The sequence below is a fragment of the Psammomys obesus genome, unplaced genomic scaffold (assembly GCF_907164565.1).
Source record: "Psammomys obesus unplaced genomic scaffold, mPsaObe1.curated_primary_1811, whole genome shotgun sequence".
NCBI lineage: Eukaryota > Metazoa > Chordata > Mammalia > Rodentia > Muridae > Psammomys > Psammomys obesus.
The window spans coordinates 6,859,195-6,877,441 of record NW_026596134.1 but is presented as its reverse complement, the minus strand read 5'-3'; the positions used below and the strand labels follow the sequence as shown (position 1 = coordinate 6,877,441).

Genomic DNA, 18,247 nt, shown 5'->3' with positions numbered 1-18,247 from the left:
AAAAAAAAAAAAAAACTTGGGACATAGGGGAAATGAGCCAGTAACTTCAAAGACTGCTTTTCCTGTAATGAAAAGTTAGCCAAGCTCAGAACAGCACTAAGTTATGCTGTGACTTTTTGATGGAAAATATGCAATGTGAAAACTGAGGAAGAGTGACATGGGGACGGAGTCACACTACGTGCTACCTAGGGTATAAAACGCTCTCTATTTGATAGATACAGAAGAGGACGTGAAGTTAAACATTAAAATAGTAAGCACCGGGTGGTAAGGTAGGTAATTCTGATGTTACACTCTGTTTCAATGCAAGGGGAGAATTCAGGCCTGGTGTAGCTCGGCTAGAGCTCGTCCTTAGATGCTCAAGAGCCCAGCACACAGAAAAGGGACAAGTGATGGCGGTGGGGTTTCCTCTGGCTGAGAAGTTAGTGCTCCTCTGTCTGCTCCGAGAGGTCGGTGAAGAGAGCACAGGCCTAAGGGCACGCCCACCTTTCCTCTGACCCTGAAGAGCTCAAGCGTTTCCCTACACGTCAGCTGCTGGTGCTGTGCGTACGCTCAGGGCTTTCTATCCGGGATGCACCGAGCGCCCTCCAGTGTTCAGGAGCAAAACCTGCTGCTTGGCTCCTATCAGGCGAACAGAGGAGAAAGCAGTTTGAAAATGGACCATACTGATTTTAGAACTCTCCTTTAAGTCTTCATATAGGTAGAGCATTGCTGAGGCTTACACAGATGAGGAACTTGCTTAGCCACCCATCCATGAACTATGTAGTTGGGGCAGAACCGCCTCCCAGCCTTTTTCTGTACATGCCAAAAGGCACCACACACGCTTGGTAGTTACATGCAGAGGAAAGGACTCAAGGAATGAGACAGTGATCGCTCTAATAAAATCAGCACGCTCAGGAGCTGGAGAGATGGCTCAAAAAGAACACAGTTACTCTTGCAGAGAACCCGAATGTGGTTTCTAACAACCACTGATGGCTCACAACCCTCCTTCACCCCGGTTCCAGGGGCTCCAATTTTCGCCTGCGATGGCACCAGGCATGCGTTTGGCACAGAGACATTCATACAGGCAAACACTCACACACATAGAAATATTTTTTAATTTCTATATATGCATACAAATTTACATATAACAAGTTAATGTGTATTCCATTTAACAAAGTTAGTATGTGAAAATTATTTCAGAACAATCGGACTATGCTAACATAACAAGCAGGTTATATTTATAGCTTGCCACACCTTTGAAGATGAGCAAGAAAACGAAATTAACATGGTTGTTTATTACATTAACTTATTTGTGGGGAGGGGTGTACATGCTCTGGCACACATGTAGAGGACAGAGGACAGCTTGCTGGAGTCCATTCTCTTTGGGACAGAGCATAGATAGAAGTCACGTTGCAATGCTTGATGGCATCTGAGCAATCTCAACCTGCCACAATGTTACCGTTTTTACGTTTGTTGGGTTTACTTCAGCAACTGCGCAAGTGCTCTCATTTCAAAAGAAGGCCCAGAATCTAAACTTCCTGAGTATAAACTTTGTGGTTATGTGTGAATTCCCTGGGCACGAAGTGCCCCTAGGAGCCGCCACTAAATCCCCAGGGGAAGAAAAATAAAATTTGAAAATGCTTTAGGAAACACAGACCTGGATGAGAAATCTCCATTGAGAAGATGTCTCCACAAGAATGGCCTGCAGGCAAGTCTGTGGGACGTTTTTCTAACTGTGGGCAATCCTACCCCTGATCCTGAGTTGTCTTAGAAAGCAGGCTGAGCAAGACAGTAAGCAGCGTTCTTCCATGATCTTTGCCTCAGTCCCTGCCTCCAGGTTCATGCCTTCTGCCCTGACTTCCCTGGATGGTGGGGAAGTTTTGATCTGGTGTTATCACAGCAATAGAAAGCAATCTAGGACAAACCCTAAGCCAGTAGAACCCGGTGCACCAAGCAGCCGCTGGGCTGCACGGGGGTGTGATAGCGGGCTCTCTCGCTGTGGCCTCACGTGTCCTGGACGCCAAAACTTTCTGGCAACTGCTTTTCTTTACAGTAGAGAAGTTGTCACCCCCAGCGGAGTGTCCTACAGGAGATGTACAGAAGGCACAAGGACAGTAGCGCTGGGTGTTTGAACGTGGGAAAAGCCCCGCCCTTTCGGACACGCCCCTTCCAGGCCCGAAGCCACGCTCCCAACGGACACTCCCCAAAGAAGAAACTCTTTGGACTCTCTCCAGAGCCCGCCTCACCGGACACGCCCCGCCCCTAAGATAGCCACGCCCACCAAGAGCCCGAGCCACGCCCCAGCAAGCCTGACCCTCCTAGCCTTCCCAGGCCCAGCCTCTCCTCCTTAGCAACCGACAGGACTCTTTCACCTTAGCAACTGCTACAGGCGCTACCATGGCTGAGGAGGAAGTTCCTGTGACAACTGAGAAAGTTCTGAAGATACAGAGGGTGTTCATAAACCAACTGGACTCCTACAGCAGCGGAAATATAGGAAAGGTGAGCGGTGGCCGAGCCAGACTGGCCCTTAGCTCCTGGTGTGCGTTTCCTGTCCATCCCCACAGCAAAGGCCTACATCACTGGCTCTTCCGGGCCTCCCCAGGGGAAGATTCCAGTTCTGGCACGTCAGTGCCTCAGGACCTTTTCCTAACCAGGCTTCTCCCGTGCCCCTTCCTAGAAACCCAGATGTTTGGATACGGGGAAACTGAGGCTCAAGAGAGGAAAGGGCTTGTAAAGATCATAAGCTGGAGAGATGTCTCAGAGGTGAAGAGCACCGGCTCTTCTTCCAGAGGTCCTGAATTCAATTCCCAGCAACCACATGGTGGCTCACAGCCATCTATAATGAGATCCGATGCCCTCTTCTGGCATGCAGGCAGAACACCGTATACATAATAAGCAAATCATAAAAAAAGAAAAAAAAATGTAGGTGATTATGGACAGGACCTGGAGCATACACAGTATAAATCCAGCCATTATGTTGTCCATGAAACATTCATCTACCCTTTTTTTAAGCGTCTGTTTTGTGCTAAGCAACAATTTTTTATCAGATCCCATTAAGCTTCCACACCTCCAGGAGATATGGGGAGACTGCTCAATGGGACATATTACTTAAGGCAAAAGCATGATAACCTGAGTCTGACCTCCATCATCCATGTAAAACTGGGTAAGGAGTAGTGCTGGGAAGCAGCCAGAGAGACCCTGAGCGTTTGCAGGTGACCAGTCTAGCTGAAAAACAAGCTCCAAAGTTCAGTTAGAAACCGTGTTTCAAAAAACTAAGTGGAAGACACCTTTCTACCTACACACACACACACACACACACACACTTTCACAAAGAACCTTTGGGCTGTCCTTTTAAATTGTTCATTTGTCAAAAAAAAAAAAAAAGTCATGTTAAGAGCAGTGGCTGCTCTTCCAGAGGACCCAGGTTCAATTCCTAACAAGCACCACCTTCTCCAACTCCAGTCCAAGATAATCTGGTGCCCTCTTCTGGCATCTGTGGGCAGTGCATTGCACATGATGCACATACAGACACACAGGCAAACACTTATACGCCTAAAATAAAAATAAACACATCTTGACACAAGCCTGCAAAGGACCTTCCTGTGGGAGCTCTGGATCCTGGCTTTGAGATGAAGAGCCTGGGCCCATGAGAAGTCAAATGGTGATGAGGTACCCAAGCTGCACAGCTAGCAAAGTAGTAGGGGAGATTAGAACTCCTGTTTCCTGAGACTGTTAAAAATGAATCTGTGGAAACAAATCCCCTAGAGACTCCTTTTAAAGCAAATCCTCAGATTACCAGTTGTGGTGAAATTAAATTCTGGCATGGATTATTAAGGGGCCAGGGCATGCCTGAATGGCTACACAAATATAGCACTGGAACAGACAGAAAGTTTTGCAAATGGACAGCTAATGCTTTCCACTTGGCAGAGAAAGCCTTTATCCAAGCAAGCAATGTGCTGTGTATAAGTAAACAAATGAGGATGTGGAGATGCCAGGAAGTAATGCTCTTCAAAGCTGGATGTGTTTTTTATGAGGTGTTTTTCTTTTCTTTTTTCTTTTGTTCTCTTTTTGTTTTGTTTTGTTTTGTTTTTTTCCCCAGGGAGGAAGGGTTTCTCTGTGTAGCCTTGGCTGTCTTGGACTCAGTTTGTAGACCAGGCTGGCCTCAAACTCACAGAGATCCATCTGCCTCTGCCTCCCTGAGTGCTGGAATTAAAAGTGTGCATTATCACTCCCCGCTCTTTTCTTATGATTTTAGTTGGCCTGTTTTCATAGTGATTACTGTTGTTGCTTTTAATTGACACTGGAATAAGGTAGAGGTTTTATGTTACAGAATGAATCTTTAAAAATAAGTAAATAAATCTAAGTTGACACCATTATTCTGTTTTATTATTCAGTAACACACTGGCCCCATGTGTTCACCAAACACCTCAACATGGCTGGTTCCAAAAAAGAAACACTGTAAGCATAGATGCATGTTGAATTCCAGAGACCAGCATTTGACAAAAAGAAGACTGCAACATCTCAATGCCAGCATTCAAAAGCCAAGAGCGAGACATTGTCTATTAAAAAAAAAAAAAAAGTAGGGTATAAAATATCTCATCAATTTTTTTTTCTTTTTTTGGTTTTTCAATACAAGGTTTCTATGTGTAGTCCTGCCTGTCCTGAAACTCACTTTGTAGACCAAGCTGGCCTCAAACCTCTGCCTTCCAAATGCTGGGATTGATTAAAGGTATGCTCCACATTCTCATCAATTTTTATAAAGGCTAGAAAATCTCTCAGTGGTAGAGCACATGAGTGAAGCTCTGTGTTTAATACATACCATAACATGATAATTTATATTGATTACATAGTAAACTGATAAATAATGCTTCGGGTTTATTAGATCAAGTAAAACATTCAGGGCTGAAGGATGTGGTAGAGATCTTGGCCAGCCCTGCAAGGACCTGCATTTGTTACCCAGCACTAAAATAATGCTTTTTCATTAATTTAATCTTTTTTTGTTTGTTTTTCAGATATAACCATTAGACAGTTTTAAGCTAGGGCTATAGCTGAGGCATCGGGGTGCTTGCCTATCAGGCATAAAACAGGTATAGTGGTGCGTAACTGAGATCCTAGCACGCTGGAGATGAGGGCAGATGCATTAGGAGCTGAGGTCATGCAGAAACTTAGCCACCCAGCAAGTTCAAGGCCAGCCTAAAATACACAAGATGTTGCTTATTTAAAAGAGAAAGGAAGTTGGAAGGTGAAAGGGGTAAAGAATAAGCAAGCTGATGTTGGTTTGGTTTGGTTTATTTAAGACAGGGTTTCTCTGTGTAGCCCTGGCTATCCTGGACTCCCTTTGTAGACCAGGCTGGGCTCAGAACTCGCAGAGATCCGAGTGTCTCTTTCTCTGGAGTGCTGGGACGACAGGTTGCGCCACCACATCCAGCTGGCAGACTGAGGGTAAATAACCTCCGGGGCTCATATTGCATATCTGTGTTCCAACTGAACAAGACAAGCATTTTCACCGGGCCCGCCCTCTACCTACTGCCAAAGCAAGCAGTTGCTGAAACTCTCTGTGCCTATGTCACGGGCTATTCAATGTCCTCTCATGTGTTTCCCGTGCCCTGTGTTGTGGGCATCATCATTTCAACCTTGTGACCACGATGTAGAGGGATTTTTCTCATTCTGTGGGGTACACAGCAAAGGCCAGAGTCTAGAGTCATCACTGGCTGCCCTTACTCAAAACACTGCTTAGCTGTGCCAGGCACAGTGGTGCACAATCGTAATCCCAGCATTCAGAGGCGGAGGCAGGAAGATCTCTGTGAGTTCAAAGCCAGCCTGGTCTGCAAAGAGAGTCCAGGACAGCCAAGGCTACACAGAGAAACCAGTCTCAAAAACAAAAACAAAAATAAAAACAAACACAAAAAACCCTACTCTGCTTAGTGCCAGACGCTTCCGTTCCCTTGCAGTTCCTAGCTAACTGTGTCGCTGGGGCTTCGCTGGAAGAGATTGCAGAAGAGGAGGAAGAAGAAGATGAGGCAAAGTCAGCAGCCCCAGAAGCTCCCACCATGAAAGTGAAGGAAGGCACATTCCAGATCGTGGGCACCTTAACCAAGCCAGAGAGCACCAAGCCGGACTTCGCTGTGGAGACATATTCGGTAAGCCCCCACGGCATCCCCTAGGACTTGACAAGGGCAGAACCCTTTTGGTGCCAGTTGCTACCAGTCTCTGCTATCTCTCCCCTCCTGCTCTGGCCTCAGGCTCCATGACAGGACATGAGAAGTGGTGTTTTCTTTTCATCATTGTGTTTTCTCTCTATGCGTAGGTGCCACCTGTGCACATGCGTGCCACTGGGCACATGAAGAAGTCAGAGGAGCAAGTCTTTGCCTTGCAGTTTGCTTGAGGCTGGGTCTCTTCATTGGGTTCTGCTGCCTATACCAGGCTGGCTGGCCCGTGAGCCTCCAGGGGTTTTTCTGTCTCTGCCTCCAGCCTCTCCATACTACTGCACGACATTTCTATGCACACTGCTGCAGCCAGCTTAATGTGGGCACTGGGGACCCCGCCTCAGGCCCTAATGATCGTGCGGCAGACACTTTTTGCTCCCTGGACCATCTCCCCAGCCCAAAACACATCTTTCTACCGTGACCAGGAACACCACAATGTCTCCACTTTACACTGGGAGCCAAAGCAAAGAATTTAAGTGAGGTATTCATGGAAGATATTCATCTAGTCTCTTTGACTTCCAAACACATAAAAATCTCTCTATGGAGGCCAAGTGAATGTACCCTACAGGAGAGGGGAATCTTGTGGGGCAATGAGTTCCTGATGACCCGAATGCCTTGCCTCTCTCTGCCTAGTGAGCAGCTGTGCCACCTTCCCCTGACCAGTTGGACCCTGTCCTCACTGGGAGACATTTTTATACTCCAGAAGAGGTGTTTTCTCTCCCAGGCTAACCTCTCTGTCTCCTGGACCTCCACTTTCCAAACCCACTATAGAGCTCTGTGTACCCATGACAGAGGCATGACCCATGTTCATGCCTCAAGAGGTAGCTCATTAGCATATAGTGCTGGCTAGTCTTATGTCAACTTGACACACAAACTAGAGTTATCTGAAAGGAGGGAAACCCTAACTGAGAAGATGCCTCCATAAGATCCGGCTGTGGGGCATTTTCTTAATTAGTGACTGATGGGGGAGGGGCCAGACCACTTAGGTAGTGCCATCCCTGGGCTGGTGGTCCTGGGTTCTATAAGAAAGCAGGCTGAGCAAGACATGGGGCGCAAGCCAGTCAGCAACACCCTCGTGGCCTCTGCATCAGCTCCTGCCTCCAGGTTCCTGTCCTGTTTGAATTCCTGTCTGGCTTCCTTCAGTGATAGGCTACAATGTGGAAGTGTAAGCCAAATAAACCTTTTCCTCCCCCAAATATGCTGATGCTGTTTCAGCACAGCACAGTGGTAAAAACCATAACTATAATATCTATGTCAATTATAAATAACAGGTGAGAAAAGTATCATTGAGACCTATATGGCAGCTGGCTGTGGTGTCTCATACTCCAGCACTTGGGAGTTGAAGACAGAAGAAACCCAAGTTCAAAGTCATTCAACACAGGGGTTGGAGAGATGCTCTTAGTGGTTAAGAGCACTGTCTGCTCTTCCAAAGGACCCAGATTCAGTTCCCAGCACCCACATGGCAGCTCACTACTGTCTGTAATGCCAATTCTAAGGGATCAGACACCTTCACACTAATGCACATTAAAAACAAACAAACAAAATAACATTTAAAAAGTCATCCAGTACAAATGGTTCCCAGCCACCATTTGAAGGCCACGTGTTCAAATATGTGAGCCTATGCAGCCATCTCAAATTTAAGCCATGAATGACAAAGAGCCTGCTTTCAAATAAAGCCACAGACTAAAGAACTTGGAATTATGAAGTCAACACATCTATGGTGGTTTGAATGAGAATGGCCCCTACAGGCTCATATTTTTGAATGCTTGGTTCCCCCAGTTGGTAGAACTGTTTGGGAAGGATTAGGAGGTGTGGCCTTCTTGAAGGAAGCATGTCACTGGGGGTGGGCTTTGGGGATTCAAAAGCCTACACCAGGCCCAGTCCCTTTCTTGCTGCCTCCTGCTTGTGGATCGGATTTAGACTCTCAGCTATTGCTCCAGCACCATGCCTGCCTGCCCATTGCCATGCTCCCCTTTGTGATGGACAAGGACTCTAACACTCTGAAACTGTAAGCAAGCCCCCGGTGAAATGCTTTCTTTTCGAAGTTGCCTTGGTCATGGTATCTCTTCACAGCAATAGAGCACTGACTAGGACATTATCCTTTCAGGGGAAGGAGACTATTCAACCCACGATAGCAGCATCTTGCACTTTGTTATAGTCACCAAAGCAAATGGGAGTAGGTGAATGCAAAAGTATGTGAGTGGGGCAGGAGATGCATGTATACACACAGGCCTGTGTGGGAACCAGAAGGCACAGTTGTTATCTTCCTCAGGAGCACTGTCTTCCTCTTCTGAGACAGTCTCTCATTGGCCCGCTGCTCACCCAGTAGGCTAGGCTCACTGACAAAGGATACCTAGAGATCCTCCCATGCCCACCTCCCCAGCTTTACAAGTAGGAGCTACCACCATCCAAGCCGGCATTGCATCTTTATGTGATTCCTGCGGACTGAACTCAGGTCTTCCTTCACACTCAGAGCAGGTGCTTTACCCAGAGCCTCTCCCTTGTTTATTTGTTTGTTTGGTTTTTGTTTTGTTTTGCAATTTTTAAAATCACCCGTTCGAGGCTGTTTTCAGGGACATCTTTGTTACTTGTGAACTACACACAAAAGAGAGCCAAGATTTCGTTTTGATAGAAACACTCCCGCAAACTCTCCCTTGGGGGCCTCCTAGGATGAAGGTGGGGAGGTGGACAAGTCTAATGTGGAGGCTGTCAGTCCATCTAGGCATCCGGTTCCCTGGTTGATGCGAATGGACAGTTGCTTTTCCTTTCAGGCACTCTCCAGAGAAGACCTCCTCACGTACCTGATGGAGTGTGACGTTGTCATCTATAACATCACGGAGAGTGTGCAGCAAGTAGAGGAAGCCATCTGGGCAGTCTCTGGTCAGTGAGCTCCACGAACATCCCTGAGCTGTAGCCCCACACCACTCTCTATTGTGGGGCACTGTTTACACACAGCTACTTTGAGAGTCCCGGAAGAACTGGTCTGAGCAGTACCTAAAGTTTGAAATGTGTGCCAATGTGGGTGGAGACCCAGGGAGCTGGTAGTGGTTAGCTGTGGTTGTTTTATTTTGTTTGGTGCTTGTTTGTGTCTTTTGAGACAGGGTCTTTCTTTGTAGCTCTGTGTCCCAGTTTCTTTTCTGTTGCTGTGACAAAGCAACTGAATGGTGAAAGGGCTTATTCTGGCTTCGTTCAAGGTACTGTCATAGTGGGACAGTCAGGGTAGCAGGAGCTTAAGCACCAAGACATCACTTCAGCCCTTCTGGCCTCTTCCCACTGCATGAAAATGTGCACATACGCAGATGCATCAAAAGACTTGCACACAGAAAATAAAAATAAATTTTTTAAAAGAAAAGAATAAGAGTGGGCCACATGAGTCAGTTTACTCAAGGGCCTTATTTGTTGCTTGGGGCTTCCTTTTATGAGGTTCAAGAGAAGGAGGAGTTTGGTTGCTAAGGGATATAGTCAGGTTGCTTCTCTACTTGGATGGACAGATTTAAGCTCTGTGACTCAGTGTGGGTGTTCCTTCCCATCATGCACTTGGTTTTAGTCATATGCATGCCCAGTTATGCATAGGCATAGATGGCAAATAAGGAATTCTCTCTAAAAGGTCACTGTGAGAACCAGGCAGTGGTGGCACATGCCTTTAACCCCAGCATCAGGAGGCAGAGGCAGGCAGACCAGTCTGGTCTACAGAGTGGCTTACAGGTCAGCCAGGACTACACAGAGAAACCCTGTCTCGAAAAAGTAAAATTTTAGTTAATTAATAAAAATTAAAAGGTCATGCTGAGAACACCATTTGCCTCATTGCACTTGAATAGAAAACCAGTTCAGGGGCTGGCGAGATGGCTCAGCCTGAAAAGGTACTTGCCATTAAGCCTGACAACTAGAATTTGTTCTCCAGGTCACATGTGATGGAAACGAAAAACTAATTCTCACAGATTTTTCCCTGTCCTCTATCCTATTTATTTGTTTGTTTGTTTATAGTTTTAGGATATAGTTTTAGGATAGGACACACTTAAAGAGAAATGAGGCATCATACTAAGAGGAGTACCTTACTTCCATTGTTTAAAGCATATATGTGCTGGGCTGGAGAGATGACTCATAGTTTAAGAGTATTGACTGATCTTCCAGAGGTTCTTAGTTCAATTCCTAGCAACCACATGGTGGCTCACAACCATCTATAATGAGATCTGGTGTCCTCTTCTGGCAAGTAAGTATACATGCAAGTCAGAACACTGTACATGATAGGTAGATAGATAGATAGATAGATAGATAGATAGATAGATAGATAGATATTTAAATATAAATATATACATATATACATATTTATATATATGTTGGTGCATGCATTTAATCTCAGCACTCAGGAGGCAGAGGTAGGCAGATTTCAGGTTTTGAGCCAGCCAGTTTACATACTGAATTCCAGGATAGCCAGGGATACACAGAGAAACCCTACCCACCCCCCCACCCCCCCCCCCCAAAAAAAAGAGGGTTGGATAAATGGCTCAGCGACTAAAAGCACTGTCTGTGCTTCCAGAGGTCCTGAATTCAATTTCCAGCAACCACATGGTGGCTCACATATGCTGGGATCTGATGCCTTCTGTCATACAGGTATACATGCAGATAGACCACTCATATACATTATAAAAAACTTAAAAAAGAAAGAAAGAAAGAAAGAAAGAAAGAAAGAAAGAAAGAAAGAAAGAAAGAAAGAAAGAAAGAAAAAAGCATGTACATGTGCAGCCTGGTGCAGATAGAGTTCTAAGTGCCCACTGCGCTGCTAGATACATTGCGAAGACGGAGCATGTGCAGATGGAGTTACGGGCACTGAATGCATTTAAGGGAGGAGGGTGTGCACGTTGTCCAAGCCTAGTGTGCCCTGGCGTACTAAGCTATCTCCCTTGCTCGCAGGGTGGCCCTTGGTTGTGAATTGTAGACAGTCAATATAGACTTTGGCTGTGACAGAAAAGCATCTCCATTTGAGGATGACCCCTTGACCACTCAGGCAATACACTGGCTTTTCTGGGATTTAAGTGCAGAGCACATCTTTCCTCTTTCTTATTTCTTTAAGAAAATTACTTCACTCCTCTGCTTGGAGGACATGGTTTAACTAAGTTCTGTGCTTTGTGAGGTGGAATGTTTCTGTGCAAGACAATATAGTCAGAGCCACTCCATTCTGTCGGCAAAGTTGCTTGGCCACCATGTGAGTGAAGCTAGAGAGAACACGTCAGGGACCTCGTCATTTACCTTGTACACATTTTCAGAGTTTGTTTTACTATGTATGGAGTGTGTGTGTGTGTGTGTGTGTGTGTGTGTGTGTGTGTGTGTACCCACAGAGTACACACACAGAGTACCCACAGAGGCCAGAGGAGGACATCACTGGAACTGGAGTTACAGGCAGTTGTGAGCCACTGACGTGGGCACAATGGGATCTGAACTCTGAGAACAACACTTGTTCTTCACCAATTGCTGAGCTGTCTCTCAAGCCCCTTAATATGTAACTTTAAAAGCAGGTGTGGAACGCAGAATGCTGCGATAGGAGGATTGAGATCCTGAAACCCGGATGCCTAGTATAATTTTAACATATGAAGAGAGGAGAGGGGTGGAAAAGAAAGCTGTGGCTCAGATGAGCAAGTGCTCAGCTATCGGGTCAGTGGCAGCAGCGCATAAACCAGGCATGAGGTGGCATACCCATAACCCTCGAACTTGGAGATGCAGACAGAACAAAAGTTCAAGGTCACCCTTTGCTCTGTAGCTAGTTGGAGGCCAGACTAGTCAACAGGGAAAGAAAGAAGAGACACAATCCCCCATAACACATATTACTTTTTACCAACATTACTTTGAAATGTTGTCAAATTCTTCTACCTCGCCATTCATGGACACTGTGAAAAGAAAACCAAGGAAGCAAGGTGGCATTGGGAAAGGAATGAATTCCTGACAGAGAGGGGAAATGTTTGCATACAAGAAGTGTGTCTAAGGCGGGCGGAGCAGGCAGAAGATGTTCAACCTATTATAAATGTCACAGATTTTTAAAAAGGTGACCCAGTTAAAGCCCTAGAACTGTGACACATATTCACAAAACAGGCCAAAGGGAAGCACAGCAGAGAGGAACAGTTAAAGGAGCAAAACAGAAGAGACAATTTCTTTACTAGGGTTGAAAGCAAACAAACGCTCAGAGTCACATTTGAAGGAGGGATTAGTGCGAGAGCACGGTATGCTGTTGTTAGGCTTAGTTCAGGGTTGCTGCTCCACCTTAGGCCAAGTCCCTGCATTCTCCTGGTGAGGACAGCCCCACCTCAGTGCGGGATGGGTAAGGAGTCACCTGACACGACTGAAATGGCCCTGATGCTCACAGCTGCAGGGCCCTCTGACCTCACTCTGTACCTCTGCAAGTTCTGACAACAGCAAGACTCTTTCAGTGCAACCCTAAGCCTTGACTCTGGGAGGCGTGGCACGGCCTGTGAAGGAACCCCCTGTCCAGTGACACTCACTCACCATCCTGTCCTTTGTTCTCTCCACTTATCACACCTTGTTCATAACCTGCATGTCCACCGCACCTATGCTCTCTACCACAGCCCTTGGGCCACTGAGGCAAAGCCCCCTGCCTTCCAAGCCGGCTGCAGTATGAAGAGAAGACACATGCTAAATTACATCTGCACCTGAGGCCTAAGCTAGCCAGAAATGCTTTCTGTGGACCCCCAAGAAAGCCAGTACCCTCTGTTGTGCTGACTCTTGCAGAGGTCCCCACACTCATTTAGGCAGCTTACCATCACCTGTAAGTCCAGCTCCAGGGAGATTTGACCCCTCTGAGGTCTGCTGACACCTGCAGTCACATGAATATACTCACACATATTGAAAATAGAATCGAAGTGTTTCTTCTAAGCATGTGTGTGTGTGCACACGCACACTCTATATAGCAAAAAAAAAAAAAAAAAAAAAAAAAAAAAAAAAGCTCTTACGTGGATTCTGGTTTTTGGCCCCACAGCACTGAATGAAGAAATCAGCCATTTTGAGAAGCGGAAGGTGTTCATTTTGGTGTCAACAGTGATGACGTGGGCGAGATCCAAACCCCTGGACCCAGTGAGTGGAGCTTGAGTCTCTTTCCAGTGAGCTGTGTATCCCCACACTCCTGAGTCCCACCCCATCTCTAGCATACAACAGTTTGTCTACTCTAACCACATTCAAATTATCTTACACACCAGCAAGGTTTGATGAGGGTTGTTTGTTTTTTTATGTTGTTTTGTTTTGTTTTCTGAGACAGCACCTCATATAGCCCAGGCTGGCCTCAAACTCACTATGTAGCCAAGGATGGCTTTAATTCCAGATCCTTCTGCCTCTATACCCAGAGAGCTGAGGTTGCAGGCATTTGTGGCCATACTAAGCTTTTATATGGTGCTAAGGATCAAGCCCTAGACTTCGTGTATGTTAAACAGGCACTCTGCCACTGAGCTACATCCCCTGCTACGACCACTAAGAGTTTTAAAAGGCTGCCTGACAGACAGTGCCACTACATAACGATGCTTTGTTTGAGGCCTGACTGTATATGACAGGGGTCGGAGGGGTGATTTCATTGTTATTTTTTCCATTGCTGTGACAAAAGCAGGTTGCTTGCTTGCTTGTTTGTTTTTGAGACAGGGTCTCACTATGTGCTCTGGCTGTCCTGGAACTTCTCTGTAGACCAACCTGACCATAAACTTGCAGAGCTCTGTCTGCCTTTGCTTCCCCAGTTCTGGGACTAAGCAGGCAGGAGGAATTGGTTATCTTGCCTCACTGGAAGGGTCTTCATGGAGGAGAAGGTGTGGCAGAGTGTGAAGTGGCGGAGAGGTGAATGCTGGTGCTTCATTTTCTCTTTTCATTTTTGTTCATTCTGGGGCCCCAGTCTGGTGGCTCTTCCCCCCTCAGGTAGTTCTCTGGAAATGCTCTCACAGACACACCCAGCCACAATCACTTATCTCCTAGATGACCCCAAATATGGTCAAGCTGGCAATGAAAATGGACTTTCACAGCTATAGCGGAGCTAAAGTTCTTTGTTTTGTTTGTTTGTGTTTTAGAGACAGGGTTTCTCTGTGTAGCCTTGGCTATCCTGGACTCGCTTTGTAGACCATGCTGGCCTTCAACTCACAGAGATCTGCCTGCCTCTGCCTCCCCAAGTTCTGGGGTTACCAGGCCCAGCAGAGCTAAAGTTCTTATTGCCTGATCACACCATAACCCTCCTGAAGTCACAGCCCAGTGGATTCCCCAACTGTCTTCATGACTCTGGTGGAAGTCAGACCACTGAGAGCCTACCAGGCATAGCAGTCACATTACTACACTGAGACCAAAAGCTGGCAGCCTTCTTCCAGCGCTGCTACGTCTCTGATGTCATTCACTGCTGTTCCAGTGCCTTAGAGTGTAGGGCTCCTTTTCTGAACTCTACTTCTCCAGGCTGCTTAGGGTCGAAGGGTCCTTTAGGGCCTATACGCCAATCTCCAGCAATCGCAGACGCAGTCAGCACCCTCCCTCATGCCACTGTGCTCGGAAGTGTTTCTCTCTGCTGTCTGTCTGCTCCAAACTGCTACTCACCACACGCCAACACCACATGCTAAAACCACGTCTCTTTCTGGGCTCTCCTATTTACCCTCTCAGAGTCCTAGATCGGCTGAAGAGATGGCCCAGTGGTTAAGAGCACTAGCTGCTATTCCAGAGGATCTAGGTTCAATTCCCAGCACTCACCTGTACCCCCACCTCTGGGAGGTCCAACACTCTCCTCTGGCCTCCATGGGCACAGAGCAGGTACATGCAGACTGCACACAAATAAAAAAATAAATGAATCTAATTATTTAAAAAAAAAAAAAAAAAAGGCTGAAGAGTCCTAGATCACACCCCTCTTTTGTGCCACATATGGAAGGCTATTACCAGCTGGCAAAAGCCACACCCTGCATGAGACAATTAACAGGTGTGGGCAAACTATACCCCAAACTAAAATCCCCCACAAAAACATATTTATATAACATACAAAGAAACCAAAACGTTCATTACATTGAGGCTGTGTGCTAGCTCCTCACTCAGTGGAGGATCATGCCAGCGCTTCTCCAAGACATGTCAGTCGGTACCATCAGTCTGAACTGATGAGGGTGTTACAGAGTTGAAGACATCCCCCAACCCTGAAAAGATCACAGGCTCAATCCAGATTATAATTAGTTAAATATTTTGATACAGCTAGCAGGACAGTAATCTCTCAGCCAAATTAGGGACTGCCAGGGGAAATGGGATGAGGGAAGGGTTTTTAAAGGTGAAACCCACAAGACCTTGAATTTCTGTGCAAGCAAGCCGAGAGCTGTTCTGGGCTGCCAAGATTAGGTAGTCAAGGCAACCTCAAAATAAAATAGTCCTTGAATGGCTGCATAAGTTAAAAAAAAAAAATGCCCAGAAGTTTAAAAAAAAAAAAAAAAAGCAGTTAGTCATATCATAACAAAGCAGATGGTCATGGCTGTCTGTTTATTTCTGAGGGAGGGGTTCACTGGGTCAAAGTTACTGGGAACTTGGCTTCTGGGAATTTGAAGCTGAGACAAATGGTTATCAGGGACCGAGATGGATGCCTAGTCTAAAATGAGTTTCCTAAGCACAACATGAGTGCTGTGCAGTCTCGCACACCAGCACAGACAATGCTTTTCAGCTATACATGTTATTGATTACAAGGTGCATTTTAGTATCAGCCATGTTAAGTGACTCTGGCCATCATGCTTAGCAGCAGGCACCTTCACTTGCTGAACATCTTGTTAGCCCCCCATACTTGTTTTTAAAATCTAACTATGTTCTATGGATGAGTAAAGAACCCAGAGATGAGGCTAGCTCAGCCAAATTATCAGAACAAGAATGACTGACAAGTTCTAGTTGTCACAAATAATAACCAGCTATCCAGGAGCCCACACAATTTCCACGCTGGTAGAACACAGTAAGGTCGTCCACAGGTTGGGCTCAGCGGCCCACACCCTAAGTACCACTACACAGGAAGCTGAGGCAGTAGGACCAACCCAGGACAGGAGCTTAGCCCCAGCCTGAGCAACATAGGCCCCTGCAAAAAGAATAAATCAATAAAGTAGAATTGAAACATAGGAGGAAGAGACAGTTAACAGTCACCTGATCTCATTTAAAAGATAAATAAGCCTGGTCGGTGGTACACACATTTAATCCAACATCGGGGAGACAGAGGCAGACAGAGTTCCAGGACAGCCAAAGGTAAACAGAGAGACCTTGTCTCAAAAAAACCCAATAAATTAATAAACTAATAATTAATAAATAAATGAAATCGAAGCCACACTGAGTGAGCTCAGTAGTTGCTATGTCTGTTCATGAACAGGCTTAGTTTTCAGAAATGCTGACAGTTTTCAATGCATAAAAAGGAAAGGACAGTGGCTGGAATGCCAGCTGGAGGAGGTGCCAGCCACTCAACATTTATTGGAAAAGCAAATATTGGCCTCACTCAATGACAAGGAACTACCTGCCTTTCACCCTCACCCATGAAATGTGGACTCAGGGGCTGGAGAGATGGTTCAGTGGTTAAGAGCACTGGTTGCTCTTCCAGAGGGCCTGGGTTTATTCCCAGCACCCACAAGGAAGCTCACACCTGTCTAATTCCAAGAGCTATTGACACCCTCAAACAGACACACATGCAGGTAAAACACCAATGCACATAAAATAAAAATAAATTATTTTTAAAAAGGAAGGTGGACTTAAAATAACGCTGTGTGTACTCTGGAGTCGGGCAAGAGAGGGTTACTTCCAGCCTAAGAATTCTGGGCTAGCCTATGCAACATTGGCTTGTCCTTGTTTTGGGGGGCTTTGTTGTCATTTGTCTTGTTTTGTTTTTAATGTGAAACATACTTCATGTGCTGTTGCTGTTGTGATGGAATTTAAGGACTAAAGGAGCCGAGCCCAAAGGTTCACAACTCAGAGCCTGGTCTCTGTCCCTCCAGGCATCTGAAGGCAAAAACTCTGAATTGACAGCCCTGACTGGTTTGGACCCACAGGCTTCCATGTAGCTGGCCAGACTAAGACTGCTCTCCATTTCTTTGGTGAAGCCTGTGGCCAGGGTCCCTGCAGGCCACTTTTCAGTATGTGACCATTTCTGCTGCAGGCACAGGGACTAGCAATGGGCTGAGTCTGGAAGAGGTTTAGGCTGACACAGCAGGGAGGCTGGTCACTATGTCATGTTAGCCAGGGCTGTGGGACTACAAGGCTCCATCCTTCCTGCAGCCCTAGATGGCAGCAGCAGCAGAAAAAAACCAGCAGCAGTTTTCATAGTCTGGGAAGCCACAGCTGAGCCTTTGGCTAAAAAGATGGGTGAGTCTAGGTCACTGTTTCCAGACTCGGTATGAGTTTACTTACTAAAGCTAGAAAATAAAAGTACATACAAGAGCAGACAGCTCAGTTTAAACTTCAGATAAATAGTGACCAAGTTTTAGCACAAATATGGGGTGGAGACAGAGAGTTAAAAAGATAGCCAAGTGGCACACGCCTGTGATCCCAGCACTCAACGAGGCAGAGGCAGGTGGATCTCTGTCAGTTTGAAGCCAGCCTAGTCTACAAAGTGAGTCCAAGGCAGCCAAGGCTACACAGAGAAACCCTGCCTCAAAAAGACAAAACAAACAAACAAGCAAAAAGTTTAAAAGGACAGCCAATCATGTATTATGTCCATGATATGCCATATGCCATTTCTGCAAAATGATGGAGTAGCCACATCTTCCCTCACAAACTAGTTTTCTCTTTCTGCTAAGAGAATCCTCAGTACTGTAGTTGCTGCAGCCTCACTCCCACCCACCCATACGTCCACCCACCCATCCATCCACCTATCCACCCATCCACCTATCCATCCATACATTTATCTACAGGCACTCTTAATTCATCCTCCCAAGTGTATTAGCCCATCTAGTTCTTGTATCTATGGCAACTTTCTAGTCCCAGGCTTTGCTGTCAGCTTCCTCAACTATGAAAATTGCTGGATGACGATTGCCCGCTGTGGATGCAATCTAGAGGGTGCAGGAATCGGTTTATTTTCTTTGCCAGTCAAAGCATTAAAGGGG

General features: G+C 46.1%; 1 protein-coding gene and 1 pseudogene across 1 annotated transcript in view; both read left to right on the top strand.

Moving 5' to 3' along the window:
• Positions 1 to 2,376: 2,376 nt before the first annotated feature.
• Ak7 (adenylate kinase 7) overlaps positions 2,377 to 18,247 on the top strand; it is a 63,516-nt gene continuing 47,645 nt past the window's right edge. Inside the window, exons 1-4 of the mRNA XM_055592958.1 lie at positions 2,377 to 2,478; positions 5,931 to 6,119; positions 8,957 to 9,065; positions 13,171 to 13,265. Of these exons, the coding sequence (XP_055448933.1) occupies positions 2,377 to 2,478; positions 5,931 to 6,119; positions 8,957 to 9,065; positions 13,171 to 13,265 (495 nt within the window). The remainder of the gene's footprint in view (positions 2,479 to 5,930; positions 6,120 to 8,956; positions 9,066 to 13,170; positions 13,266 to 18,247) is intronic.
• Positions 3,718 to 5,014, top strand: LOC129666045 (U6 snRNA-associated Sm-like protein LSm6; annotated as a pseudogene).